This window comes from Thamnophis elegans, chromosome 7 (genome assembly GCF_009769535.1).
Source record: "Thamnophis elegans isolate rThaEle1 chromosome 7, rThaEle1.pri, whole genome shotgun sequence".
In the NCBI taxonomy this organism is placed as follows: Eukaryota; Metazoa; Chordata; class Lepidosauria; order Squamata; family Colubridae; genus Thamnophis; species Thamnophis elegans.
The window spans coordinates 67,286,754-67,302,485 of record NC_045547.1 but is presented as its reverse complement, the minus strand read 5'-3'; the positions used below and the strand labels follow the sequence as shown (position 1 = coordinate 67,302,485).

General features: G+C 40.1%; 1 protein-coding gene across 1 annotated transcript; it reads right to left on the bottom strand.

Moving 5' to 3' along the window:
- Positions 1-1,427: 1,427 nt before the first annotated feature.
- LOC116511691 (polyadenylate-binding protein-interacting protein 2B-like) lies at positions 1,428-5,218 on the bottom strand. The gene is given in 3 exon segments (XM_032221862.1): positions 1,428-1,503; positions 4,832-5,190; positions 5,192-5,218. Coding segments are annotated over 3 exon segments (462 nt in total).
- Positions 5,219-15,732: the final 10,514 nt, after the last annotated feature.

The window sequence follows — 15,732 nt, the reverse complement described above, 5'->3', positions numbered from 1 at the left end:
TCCGTGTTCTTTCGGCATTTAGTCATGCCAGCCACATGACCACAGAGACATTTTCGGACAGCACTGGCTCTTTGGCTTTGAAATGGAGATGAGCACCAACCCCTGGAGTAGGGGACCACTAGCACATATGTGCAAGGGGAACCTTTGCCTTTTAGCATAGCTGAGGAATGCCTAGACAACATGTCTTGGAGACCTCAAAAAATGTATTGGCTTCTTTTCTGACTAACAAATATTATTAAAAGGCCTAAACTCAGTTCCTCAGATTGCACAATGTGGTCTATGATCACTCTCCCTATATTTAATCATCTTCCCTTTCTCTAGCACTGGCAATAGCAGTTAGACTTATATACCGCTCCACAGTGCTTTACAGCCCTGTCTAAGTGGTTTACAGAGTCAGCCTATTGCCCCCAACAATCTGGGTCCTCATTTTACCTACCTCGGGAGGATGGAAGTCTGATACAACCTTGAGCTTGACTCAAGGTGAGCTTGACTCAAGGTGAGCTTCAAACTGCCAAACTGCAGGCAGCCAGCAGGCAGCAGAAGTAGCCTTCAGTACTGCATTCTAACCACTGCGCCACCACAGGTCTAACATTTAAAATTACAATTTGGTATCAAGGAAAGAGAGGGCTGTGGAGGTTAGCAAGTGCACAGGCCTCCAATTTCTGTCAATAATAACTTAGTTTGTTTGCTTGCTTATTTGTTTTAATAAGACAAGACAAATCCCACTATCATTTCTCAAAGCACATGCTCTTATATGGGCTATCCCTGAGCTATGTAAGTAATAAGGAAGGGTGCATAATTAAAAGTCCAGCTACCCACATGCAAGTCATCATTCTGATAGCAGAAATGCCTCCATCAACACACCTGTGAATTTAAAATGTTCTTTGTTTATACTTCGTGCATTCATGCTGTGAAAAATCGAGGTGTTTAGCTCACACTGTTGGCCTTGCAGTCAAAGCAGAAATGAATAACATAATTTTAATGGTTTCAGTCCCCTCGAATCATATTGTATTTATTGTTGGAATTCATTCTCAAAGCTGGTGCCTTTGCTCCTATGAGATAACACAGGTGTATCATTATTGTTATTATTATTATATACTTCATTCATTAAACATGAAACTCAGCCAACTGAACATTCAAAAATGCATTACAAATAACATTGACTGGTGCTAATGGTTGACACGGGTTGCTACCAGCATCCTAGGTATCTACCTTCTTAAGATGATGATGATTGCCACAAAAAGTAGAAATTTTAGGGCTTAGAAAAAGTTGCTTTGTCATAGTGTTTGCAACCATTATCATACATACAGACGAATTAACAGTGAACTATTCATTAATTTCTTTTGCTTCATCAATTACACTGCATGATTTTTTAACAAATAAAAACAAAGTAGTGCATGGACAATTCTATATTGGAATTGGGGATTCTATTTTTGTAAACAAAAAAGTTGACCAAATGGGATTATTTGGGGGCTGGACAGATTAAAAAGGTCCACATATTTCCTACCCTCAGAAAACCTACTAGAGATTTTAAGCAGCTCCTGGTGAAATACGTTCTTGGGGTAGAAGGAAATTGGGATGAACTGGGGAAAATTTAAAAAGAAATGCCAGATTTTTGGTGTCCTTTTAAACCCAGTATGGAGTTCAGGAATGAAAAATCAATGTATCCTATTGACAAGTACCCTGAGGGCATTAGATGACTATTTACTTGAAACCTGTTCCCCCCCCCCCATTTTCAAGGGAATCATTCTTTCTTAAGTCAATGCCAGAAGCTTCAGATCTCAAGCAGCCTACTACAAAAATAAATCTTTTCCAGACTGGACATGGATGTTGACCAGAATATCAAGTCTTCTCTCAAATTAAAAGCCTAACAGCTTCTGGGTGCATTGGAGTGACTCTCTGCAGAATCCTCAACCAGCATGACAATGACAATGCAGAATTTGTGAAGTTGTAACCCTTGGATTCACTCACTGGAGAAGAGCCTAACGCTGGGAAAGATTGAGGGCAAAAGAAGAAGGGGATGACCGAGAATGAGGTGGCTGGATGGAGTCACCAAAGCAGTCGGCATGAGCTTAAATGGACTCCAAGGGATGGTAGAAAACAGGGAAGGCCTGGAGGAGCATTGTCCATGGGGTCACGATGGGTCAGACATGGCTTCGCAACTAACAACAACAAACCCTTGGATAAGGAGAGGGAAGGAGGGAGGGAGGGTGGGGAAGAGGAAGAGGAAGAGGGGGAGGGGAGGAGAAAGAGAAGGACAGAGGGATGGATGGAGAGGGAGGGAGGGAGAGAGGGGGGAGGGAGGGAGGGAGGGAGGGAGGGAGGGAGGGAGGGAGGGAGGGAGGGAGAGAGAGAGAGAGAGAGAGAGAGAGAGAGAGAGAGAGAGAGAGAGAGAGAGAGAGAGAGAGAGAGAGAGAGAGAGAGAGAGACCCTAGTGCCATCTCCTGGTTTAGCCAAGGCAAATGGAACACATAGAAGCTTTCTCTTACTGAAGCAGAGGATGCAGTGTATTAATGTAAGAAAAGCAGATCACACATAGATCAATGTCAGATGGACATTTTAGAACCCCTGCTCAAAATTGCTTCAACTGACAATCAAAACATTATTATTATTTCCACCATTCCTAAATGCCATACTAGCATTCAAATTACCTTCTTTTCCACTTTTCTTTTTGTGCACACACTTAGTATCTCTCTCTATCTAATCATACTGTCCAGCATGCCTGAATTTTTTTTACTTCAAATATCCACCTATCTGGTCCTTATCAGTAACCCTATTTATAAGAAAGGATTTCATTACAATTTGCATTCACTGCATTCTTTTGTCTGCATTCTCTTGTTGCTTGTCAGAGGCAGCATTGACATTCAGCAGATCAATGTCTTGGTATTCATAAAATAATGTTTATTTCCTTTTTCTCCCCCAACCTCCCATCCCTTTACAGACTTCTTACAGAAGTAATACTTTCCTTTAAAGCTTTGTTTCCAACTTACTTTCACTGTAGAACTTTGCATTTTGGCATTTTTGTTCATATTTGTTGTGGCTCGCCAGCGGGGCTGGCAGCAGATTTGGATAGTGAGGAGGTTGGGGAGGAACATGGGCCAGTCCTGGAGTCTGGGGAATGTTTTGATGAGGGCTCTTTGTCAGAGGCAGAGAGGGGGCCATAGCCATATGGCAGTTATAAGCTCCCTTCAAAGTCAGACAGCAGTGAGGCAGACAAACAACTGTTCCCAGTGTGTGCATGTGCCAGATGAAGGGAATAGCTAAAGAACAGGAGTCGACTTGGGAGTAAGGCCAGAGGTGGCTGATGAATGGCCCCTCCCAGAGGAAATAAAAGAGGAGTGAAAGGGGAGGGGAGATTGCAGGAGACAATTAGTTCACTTAATTGGTCTGTGATCCTCCAAGACTCCTTGCCAAGTTTTGCAGATATCGGTTTGACAGCTCTCTCTGCCAGATAAGGTCTGTGACTGTAAATCCTCCCTTGAAAGGCTTTGCTATAGATGAATGAGCAGAATTCAGTCAATTAATAAAAGGGTTTTTTGTCGGAGTTTGCTTCATGTTCTTGGGAAGTCCAGGTAAGAACAATATTGGTGGCAACACAACCCCCCAATTTCTTCATTCTAACTGATCTACTTTCAGAAAATGGTTACATTTCTTGAAGGTTACAAGCCTCTTCATATAACACTCATAAAGAACTAAAGGCTAACAAAATTATGAAAGTTTCAACCTAACAGCCTTTGGCTGAATTAGTTAGCACTGTTTGTCTGAAAACAGGAAAGCTCAGGAGATAGCCTCATAGTAAGTTAATTTCTTAGTCTTGCAGAAAAACCAACCACCTGTTTGGTTTGGACCTCAAGGGCACATAGAACTAAAATATATTCAAAAACTTATCCCTTATTTGTGTTAGTTAAATATGCTAGGAAGTGGAGATGGTGTGCAACCATATGCTTATATAAAACCTCTTACTCCAGATTTTGAAATTAGCATATAAATAAAATTAAAAGCTAACTTTTGCTATAGGGATTCATCAAGCTGTGATTCAAGTCTTTTGATTACTGCAGCAAGTTCTCTATATTTAATGTTTTGATTGGGAGATGGAGTTAAAATGGAGATGCTTTGATTAGTCCATAGACTCTCTGGAATATCCCACTGATATTTTGATGTATCACTCCTTCACAAAACACTGAACACATGTAATAAGAAATACAAGATTGACATGATTATTACTTTTGGCCAAACATCTACTGGGTCCATTTTTGAATGCCATAATACATAAAGAATGCCAGGGAACTGAAAAGAATAAAGAGTAAAACACAAAAGCTTGGTAGGGGCTAAACCTTACAAAGAACAGTTAAAGAAGCTTGGCATTCATAGCCTAAAGAAGAGAAGACTAAAGGGTGTCATGATGGCAATTTCCCAATACATGGAGGATGTCACAGGGCTGAGGGCAGGATATAAATTTGGTCTCTGTAGCACCTGATGTTAAGATGAGAATCAACATGCTCCTTACAACTTTTTGGATAAATTATAGATCTATTGACTGATAACATAAAGCAAAATTTTAACAAGAATGGATTAAAGTTGGATTTCATTTAGTTAATTTTTAACCTAACTCACCAAACTTCATCTTCCTCCTACAAATGAACAAGAGCAAATAAGCAAGAAAGATTGGGGTAGATTTTCTAAGACATACAGCCCATATTCACTGTATTATTCTATTAGGTTTGCAATATCTTTCCCATCCATGCCAGTGGACCCCATTTCCCCACCCCATTCTCCCACCCACCCAGAGCAGAAAAAATGTCTTTAGGAAGGGGGCCATAAGACTCGGTACACTCCAGGAACAAACTCCTTGTCATCCAAGTTTAAGGTGCTTTTGCTCAAAATGTCCTCTGCAATGTGGCTGTGGGTATTCTTGCTGACCGAGAGTGCATTCAGCTGCTGCTGGAGCTGCCTGATGCCTTGAGTCTGGTCATGGGATGGGATGAACCAGTCCTGGTCTTCTTCATCCAGCATCTCCTGGAAGCAACTGTCCAGGAACACCCGCTCCTGAAGCTTCTCCTCCACCTGCTGGTTGCAATCCTCCTCGTTCTCCATCCACATGTATTCCGTGAAGGGGTTGCTCTCCTTCTCATCATGGCCATTCATGACTTGGCCCTCCTTGGATTTTGCTGGGGGAGGGGCACCGGAGGATTGTGTTGGCCACATTGGAACCATTCATCCTTAGAAAGTCTAACGTGTGCCCCGCAGAGACTCTGCCACTGTGCGATGCCCACCTGCTGGGCTGCCTCAACCCGAGTCTGATTTTCAATAACAATCAGAGTTGCTTTTCTTTTTCTGATAGGATCCTCATCTTTACAAATTACATGACTGCAAGTATAGGCACATGATCCTTTCTATTATTAGCCATAATGGCACAGTGTTTAGAATGCAATATTGCACAACCAACAGTTCAATCCTAACCAGCTCCATGTTGACTCACCCTTCCATGCTTAAGAGGAACCAGATTGTTGGGGGGGTCAATATGCTGACTCTGTAAACCACTTAGAGAGGGCTGTAAAACATTATGAAGCAGTATATAAGTCTAAGTGCTATTGCTATTATTATAATAGATGTAGGTCTCCAATTTGGCCATAACTAAACTTGAATTTAATCATTTTTTACTTTATATTTTATTGATGCAAAATTTGCAAACCTTTTTCATGATACTGATGCAAGAAACTCATTTTCAGTGGGTGATTAAAGCTGAAACATCAGCCCTACTTTTATCTTATAAAAATCCATCTCTAAAGAATGAAAAGTAGAGGCAGTGACTTTACACGTGAAGGGATGAGGAAACAGATTGTTCCTGATAAACAGCAACAATCACAAACACATTCAAAAACCTGGATCACTGCTCCTACCTTTAAATTATTAAATTTAATTAGATAATTAGTGGGATAATTATTGTTCATTTCATTTTCATAATTATGCAGGTGATTAAAATGTTAGCAATGTGCAGATCATTTGGAGCATTTCCATTTCTCATTGCCCTAGTTAAGAAAAGTTAAACTTGGGGAGGCGGAAGAGACATAACTACAAGCTCTAGTAAAGAGGCAAGTTTCTTTGGAGCCTCGTGTTGGAACAGTGCAATCATACACTTTTTGTTAGGGGTTTAGCCTAACAGAAAGAACTGCTCAGAGTTTTCCTCTGATGAAAAACAGATGACTGATGTGCTCTTTTGATCAGAGTACCAACTATTCTGATGTTGGCCTTCTGCCCATGCTTGACCATTAAAGTTAGGCTTTCTGTGTGCTGGTTTTCAATTTATAGGTCTCTGTTGCATAACAGCTGAACTCATCATACCTGCCAGGCTGATTCAGGTAATTTATTTTATTGGACATGGTGTGAGGGTGGTAGAGCCCTTTCTCTTTGCAGTTAAGGGGTCCAATTTTGATTTTCCATAAATATTCAGTAGAAGTGGAAGCCCCTTGTGCATTTCTCTCTGGCACATTTTCTTCTCCTTGGAAGTTTTGGGCTCAGACAACTTAAAACTATGCCGTCTTTGGTTTGACCTAAGCGTAGTACATAAAATTATCTACTACAATGTTCTACTTGTCAATGACTACTTCAGCTTCAACCACAATAATACACAAGCACACAATAGATACAAACTTAAGGTAAACCATACCAAACTCTTTTGCAGAAAATACGACTTCAGCAACAGGGTGGTCAATGCCTAGAATGCCCAACCTGACTCTGTGGTTTCTTCGCAAACCCCCCACAACTTTAACCTTAGACTGTCTACTGACCTCACCCCATTCCTAAGAGGTCTGTAAAGGGGGTGCATAAGCACATAAACGTGCTTACCATTCCTATCTTAACAACCCCATGTATTTGTATCTATTTCATGTATTCATAAACTTGTATGTACTTATATCTATTTTCTTATACACGGTTGACAAAACAAACAAACAAACAATCAAATGAGAGCCAGCTTGATGTAGTAGTTAAGGCATCAGGCTTGAAACCAGGAGAGCATGAGTTCTAATACCATCTTAGCCACAAAGCCAACTGGGAAACCTTGGCCCAGTCACTTTCTCACAGCCCTAGGGAGGAGGCAATGTCAAATCATTTTTGAGAAACTTTGCCAAAAAAATCCACAGGAACATGTACAGGCAGTCTCCAACAATCATTGACAATTGAACAGAGGAAAAACATATATAACTTATTAGCAGTTGCTTGAATCCAACCTGAAATTTCCTGGTACATCTGTATGAATAAAAATTTCCCTTCTGTTTAATGCAAGCACAGCCTTAACAACACAACAGCCTTGAATAAAGTTAGTCTTTACTTTGAAGTGAATAGGGATTCCCCATTTCTATGTTTTTGGGTGTGTGGGAAGTACAAGTGTCTTGCTGTTTTTATTTGAATCTTTTGATGCTGTTCCTGTGGCTTCCTCTCTCCTAATGTCAAATGTTAAATATATATTTCCACCATAAAGTGTCATAAACATTATACTCACCTTGAAGAAACAGTAGAGGTTGCCTGTTAGCTACTAAGCCAAGTAAAAGGTTTTGCTCATGGCATAATATAAAGATGACAACAATTTGAGATGAGGAATCCAGGCAAATTCTAGAATTGGATGATCAGTACTATTTTAGGCAGTGTTGTCTTCCTGTTTATACCATGATTTTCAGATTGTCATCTTGTAATTGCTTACAGTTGAGTCTACAGGGGGTTGTAAAAAAAGTCAAGGTGGCAGCCATTACTGTGCAAGGGAAGCTCCACCTCCTTTTGTACACAAGTTTCATATATGACAAATGTAAAAAATGAGGGGAGTTTCAATTGTAGCCACTATTTTGTCACAATCACTCTTTTGACTGTTTTGACTTCTCTCCGAGGAAATGCTCCTTACTGAGTATTCTTTGTCAGTGGCCCCCAACTTTTTGGTCACCGGGGACTGGTTCTGTGGAGAGTGAGTTTTCCACAGACTAGAGAAGACACGGTTTTGTGTGCTGCCTGCATCCTGACCAGAGGTGGTATTCAGCAGGTTCTGATCAGGTCTTGAGAACTGGTAGCGGAAATTTTGAGTAGATCGGAGAACCGGTAAATACCATCTCTGATGGACTCAGTCCCCATCTATTCTCTGCCTCCCAAATCCTAGCTGATCGGGAGGAAATGGAGATTTTACAGTATCCTTTCCCTGCGATGCCCATCAAGCCATGGCACACCACACCACCAAGCCATGCCCACAGAACCGGTAGTAAAAAAAAATTGAATCCCACCACTGATCGTGACAGATTGACTTTGCTTGTTTGTGTTGACCAATTTCTGGTGTGCCACGGATGGGTGCCAGTCCACAAACTGGAGGTTGGGGACTATATAATCACATTTAAGCTTAGGAATTCTGTTCCCACTCCTGTTTTCTGGAATTGCCAAGATTAAAGCCTTTAGACTCCCGTTGAAGGCTAATATTTTCCCCTGGCATGGAAAAACACATTATAAGAATATATATTTTCCCTGTCATTTAATGGTTAACCTTATATTAGAATTTCTTAATTCATTGCCTTTACTTGTATTCATATTTTAATTTTGAATACAACTCTGAGGTGTTTTTTACACATTTGCCACACACATATACACAAATATGTGTAATCATACATCCCCCCCACTCAGTTGCTTCCGTTTTCTCGAGAAGTATTAAGAAAACTAGGAATATGTGATAGCAATTTATTTTCTATTAGAACATAGGATGACATAGAATAACACAGTTGGAAGGGACCTTGGAAGTCATCTAGTCCAACCCCCTGCTTGAATAGGAGAGTTTATAGTAGTGATGGTGAACCTATGGCATGCATGCCAGAGTTGGCACACAGCACCCTCTCTGTGGGCGCACAAACTGTCACCCCAGCTCAGCTCTGCTGTGCATGCACATGTGCCTCCCGCCAGCCAGCTGATCTTCAGATCTCTGCTGTGCATGTGCAGGAGGGTAGGCCACATGCAGGGTCTCTGCTATGCAAGCATGGGGGTCACATGCACATGTATGGGGTGGGGTGCATGCAGGAGCCACATGTGTATTACATTTTGGGGTTTCGCATGCATACCTGATTTGGGTCCCTCGGTCTGGAAAAGGTTAGCCATCACTGGTCTATACCATTTTAGACAAATGTTTGTCCAGTCTCTTCTTGAAAGCCTACAATGATGGGGCATTCACAACTTCTGAAGACAAACTGGTTGATTGTTCTCACTGTTAGGAAATTAATCTTTCCTATTGGTTTATGTTGAGTTATTTTATTATGGTAGATATTTCTATAAGTTCTGTTTTATTGTTCACCATTCAGAGTTAACAGGATTGAGCAATAATGTAAATACATTAATAGTAATAGTAATTATTATTATTTTTCCTTCACAATTATAATTCATTGTAAGTGCTGTTATGGTTATATTATCTTCTTGGCATCAGAGCGAAAAAGGAACTTATTTCCTTGCTAAACATTTCTAGTACAGCAATCATGAATTATTAATGGAGAGAAAACTCAATGACATCTTAAATCAAATGATTGAGCATCTGTTTAATTATGAAACAGGAGAAAAGGAAGAGGCAAAGAAGTTGAAAGTACTCAAGTGTTCCCTTTTTCAGAAAATATGGAAAGGGCAGATGGTGAAATGTAATAGAATTCGACGTGGGATGACATTCTAGGAGGACCTCTGCGGTATTACTTATAGAACACCATGGATGCATTGAGTGAAGCTTTCAAGAAGGTTATCTTAAAGAGGATGACAGTCTCAAAGAAGGAGGGAGGAATACCTCTGTAGTGAAAACGCTGCCATTCTTTTCACAACAAGATTGTGGCACTCTCTGGAAATTGTTATAACAACATCTGGCATTGTTCCTGACTCTCAAACAATCCAATGCATATGCTTTTGATATTTAAGTCTACAGAACTTTCAGATGACTCAGATAGGACAATATGTCTATCATCATGCTTCTGTTGACATTGTCCAGTTGCTAGCATAGCAGCTTGATCTAACCTAGGCTATATTTCTTTCAAAGATATAAACAAATCTAATCAAACACTGATCTATGTCACTCATTGACTTTGTAACAAATGTGGAGTTAATTCCATTGACTTTCTATCAAATAGTTTGCTTAGTCTAATGGTCCCATGTGATTTCTGTAATGGTTTGGCATAAACAGAACACCCTCTTGATGTTAATAAATTAATGAATGGCATAGATTTCCTTTTTGCCCTGTTAAAGTGAAGGCACTGTAAAGCTTCTACACCGATCCAAAAAGGGTGGAACTGCAAAGCAAGAAATTCAGCATGTGAACTGACATCAACTGGAAGATAAACTCTACAGCAAGGGGAGATCAGACAGGTTGACATGTCTAGCTGATAACCTTGTTACCCAAAAGATAGAGGAAGGAATGAAACAGTTTGCTGTAATGGACTGCACTTAGATAGGAAAAACCAAATGCACAGGTACAGAATAAGTGATACCTGGGTCAGCAGTAGTAACTGCAAAAGAGATCTAAGTAAACTATGATTAGCTGTCTTCTGGTATTTGAGGGGCTCTCATAGAGAAGAGAGGGTTGACTTATTCTCCAAAGCACGAGAGGGCAGGAAAAGAAACAATGGGTGGAAGCTCATCAAAAATAGATTCACCCTGGAACTATGAAGACATTTCCTGCCAGTGAATCAACAGAATACCCTGCCTCCCAGACTTGTGGTTACTCCATCCCTGAAGATGTTCAATAAAAGGTATCACAATCATTTTTTTTTCTGAAACATTATATGGTTTTGTGCCTTGTGTAGAGGGTTGGACTAGAAGTCCTCCAAAGTCCTTTCCATCTTTCTGATTCTATTCTATTCTATTCTATTCTAAAAGGTAACTTATAACCTATTGATGTGTTGATGTGTTTGAATACATGAGCATTTGTAGATCAGTGGGCGGCTATAAGGCTCTTTGTATCTCTGACTCTGTTTCAAACAGCCTTCAACCCTTAGTTCAGAAACCCTCTTCAATCAAGCAATTCAGATCTCAGGGAAGCGATCTGTCTTTTGGGTGGCCTTGTACCTGTCAGGCCTATAGCCATCTTTTCCTTTGGATCTTTGGCCTGCCACACTTTCTATTATTCTACAATGCATTTTCCATTGTGGGAAAATGGGAGGGGGAGATTGTAAGGAGTTAGATGATATGTAGTCATAGCAAAATTCTTTCCAGAAAGCCAAGGTCATCTTTTGTCTTTGCACCTCTATACCTGACCGGAACTGGATGGGTGGAACTGCCAGCATGGCAGTAGGAGATTGGACCATGTGATGGACTTGTGGGTGTGGGGGCAAGATCTTGAACTTTCAAATGGGTGGGGAAAACTGGGAAGCTTTCAGATTCGGGTTTCCCAGATGTGCCAACATGGCTGTGTTAATAAATTGGAACTTTGAGCAATACTTTGCCTTGAACTCTTACTTTTGGATGTTATTTGGAACCCTGAGACTACCTTGTAGAAGGGTGTGGGCCACAAGATCACTTCAAAATCACCTACCTTAAACATTGTCTTTTAGAATTAATTCTTCCCTTGATAAGCCTCATGGTAAATAGTTTCCTATCAATTCATGCCATATAAATGCAGTGACATGTTTTCCGATCTTTTAAGAGATACCTTACTTGCAAGCCAGTGAGATATTTATCCACATGATATCTGAAGCTGGAAATGGGATGGAATTCAAATGTCCATTACATACTGAAATGATTTTATTACCAATGGAGAGAAGTCAAATATACCTATGTGCTTATCTTTTGACTACAAAATGGACCTTTTGATTGATAATAGCTGTTCCAGACCAGCTGGGATAAATTGATTTCTACTCAGTTTAAGACAGTTCTGTATTTTTCACAATGCCTTCAGAATACAGGAAAGGAATGACAAGGCTTTGAAATTAGAGATGCTGCTTTGCTGTTTTCTTTTAAGCAAACCCCCCCCCCCTCTTTATCTGTAACAGTTGTTTCTTAAAGCTGGAAAAAGTAAAAAACATGAGCTTATAAATGAATACATTATGCTATCAAGGTACTTATAATAATATACACAGTGTTATACTTTTATCTCAGGTACAAAGGATTTCTATACAGTATACTTAGGAATACTTGTAAGAAGCTCAGCTATGTTAACCGTGTTTTCCTAATAGATTATCTGTACAAATATTGCTTGGAAGAGAATTTTTGAACATGGATGTTTAAAATGTACATTTCTCCTTCAGATTACATATGTATTAATTATTCATTCACAGAGGAGGGAGGGAGGGAGGGTGAGGGATAGAAATTCATGGTTTAATTACTTTTTTTCATTTATAATTTGACTAGCTGATAACCTTGGGTAGCCCAGGTATTTATAGATGTCAAAGCATTTGTCTGACAGGGAGCCATTGAGAGGGGCCTTTCTTTCCCCTACTCCCATGCCTATCATCCTTGCCCTCTCCCTTCCCCCTCCCATGTGCTCCTCCTTCTTGTCCTGTCTACAATCCTGGCACTTTGCCCTAAATCCATCAGGCACTTTCCCATTGGTCCACTGGAGGGCGAAAATCACATTTGGCTTTCCCGAGGAAGCTATGAAGGAACTGATATCATAAACAATTGCCGCTCTAAGACACCACACTCTCTCTCCTTAATGGCCCAGCCAGGCTTTCCTTTTCCCCTCCCATGACATCACAAACAATTGCCGCTCTAGGACACCGCACTTGCTTTCCTTAATGGCCCAGGCTTTCCAGAGTTATGCTGGAACACACACACACAGACACACAGACACAGACACAGACACACACACACACACACACACACACACACACAGCAATAGCAATAGCAGTTAGACTTATATATCGCTTCATAGGGCTTTCAGCCCTCTCTAAGTGGTTTACAGAGTCAGCATATCGCCCCCAACAATCTGGGTCCTCATTTTACCCACCTCGGAAGGATGGAAGGCTGAGTCAACCCTGAGCCGGTGAGATTTGAACTGCTGAACTGCAGATAACAGTCAGCTGAAGTGGCCTGCAGTACTTCACCCTAACCACTGCGCCACCTCGGCTCATACACACACAGATAGAAAGGCACACACACAAACCAGGGGTGTCTTAACCCCCCCCCCCCCAGTATTTGTTTCTAGAGTATAAGACATTTGTATACCAAGTCTGGTTGAAATTGCTGGAGGCGCTCCAGAGTTATACTGGAATAAAAAAAATAGATAGATTCTGGATTGGTTTGGTTCCTTCTCTTTCCTTTCTTGAATGGGGGTGCCTTCAAGTCAGTTTTGACTCATGAATAAGTGCCTGTGGTTTGTTGACAAGATTTTAGAATTGGTTTGCCCTTGCCTTCTTCTTCCCAGGACTAAGAATGAATGGCCCAAGGTTACCCAGCTGGTTTTGTGCCTAAGATGAGACCAGAACTCACATAGTCTCCCAGTTTCTAGCTTGACACCATAACCCTTATGCCAAACTGGTTACTCTAAAGAGAAATTACAGATTTCTCTTTAAATCTGTATTTTTTAAAACGCTTTTGATATTCTGTTTGTTTAAAGGCAAAGAGAAGGAGAATACTTCCCTTCACAGACACATATATAGAAGTATGACTGCAACAGAATAATAACAGAATAACAGAGTTGGAATGGACCTTGTAAGACATCCTACAAGACCCTACACCAAGCAGGACCCTACACCATTTCTGATAGATGGCAGGTCAGTCTCTTCTTGCAAGCTTCCAGTGGTTAAACTCCCACAACTTCTGAAAGAAAGCTGTTCTGTTGGTTGATTGTTCTCACTGTCAGAAAGTTTCTGCTTATTTCTAGGTTGAATCTCTCCTTGATAAGTTTTCATCCTATCTACATATCTGCAGACTCCTCATATCCTGGACATAAATTGTTTTAACTTCTATCTTCAAAATGACGCTATAGGACACTGCACACTAGAACAACTAGACACAAGGACAGTTTTTCCCCGAATGCCATCACTCTGCTTAACAACTAGTTCCCACAACACTGTCAATAATTTACTAAGACTGTATTACTATTATTCTTCTCTTCCTTCCTAGTACCTATCTCTCCCCACTTATGACTATATCCGTGTTGCTTGTATCTTTCAATTTACATTGTTTTTATGTGTTTCCTAGTACAATTTGATAGCCTATTAGTAACCTTACCTATCACTAAGTGTTGTATCTTTTATTCTTGATGAATGTGTTTTATTCTCCTTATGTATCCTGAGAGCATATGCACCAAAGACAAATTCTTCGTGTGTCCAATCACACTTGGCCAATAAACAATTCTATTCTAGCCTATCCATTCTTCCTTGTCTGGCCTTCAGGTGCTTTGGAAAATAGGGTTGAAAAATAGGTACAAAGCACCCTCCTTCTCTCTGTGGCAGCCCCTCAAATATTGGAACACTGCTATCATGTCTACCTTAGTCCTTCTCTTCACTAGACTAGCCATGCCCAGTATTTGCAACTGTTCATCATATGTTTTAGCCTCCAGTCCCCTAATCATCTTGGTTGGTCTTCTCAGTAGTGCTTCTGAAGGTGAATACTATTCCATTAATGAGCAGCATTTCCTCTTCTAATTTAATCATGTCAGGGGTAGGCAACCTTTTGATGACCACAGGCTATACTTTTTAAAATATTATTTCTGGCATCCAAGGTCCACAGGAAATGTCACAATAACACCATGCTGTTACGCATTTGGCCACAGCTGATTTGTCAAATTGATTGAGTGGTTTTTAGTTTGAAAGTTTATTTGTGCACCAAGCTTGTTCAAAAGTTGAACTATTTGACAGTACTTTTTTTCCCCTCCCAAAATCACTAAAAAGAAATATATCTCATGAACTGTTTTTAAATAATCTAAATGAATGTGAATTTAATTTTAATATAGTTAGTTTCAACCTGGACCCTCAATGTCAGATGTAATGTTCAGGCTAGCTAAAATTTTGGGCCACAATGATAAGATATTATATTTGAAAGTATTGCATCTACCAGTTTTTCAAAGTACATGATTCAATAAAAAGTCAGCCTTTCATCTGTCATCTTAAATCCAGTTTACCCATTTTCATTTTTTTAAAAAATACTCCTTTGTGTTCCTATCATTATCATTATTATAATCAGGTTTCATTTCCAGCATATGTTGTAGCTAACTAATGCCAGGCGTCAATGCTAAAAAAACATGCTGCACATTAACCTTAATGACTCCAGTTCTATAGAATTATCAGCTGATCATATTAGGCAGATGCGGTTCCAAGTTCAACATGAGTGCAAAGACAACAGGATAACATTATTTTAATGAAATTTTAATTGATGCTTTATTATGTAATGGAATTATGCATGGTACCAATGGCAGCATTATGCTCCTGCTAGACAACTCAAGGATATGTGTTAAATTGCTTTTCCAGCATCCCACTGCTACCATGGGTTAAAAAAAGGAGGGGGGACACAAAACCTGGATGAGAACAGCTATTATAATTCCACATGGACATTTTTCTTCTTTGCCAGCACTTCAGGATAGCATTGATGAAGAGTTGAATCCATTCCAAACCAGCTGGATTTCAGTGTGCAAATATACAACCCAGATAACTCTATTTGACAGATACTTAACCAGAAGCTGACACCCCAGGCCATTTAGAAAGATGGTTGTGAAAAATTACAATACTAGTGAAATGGCATTTTGAAAATAATATACTGGCCACAGATGGGGGAAGAAAATATCAAGGGGAGACATTTATG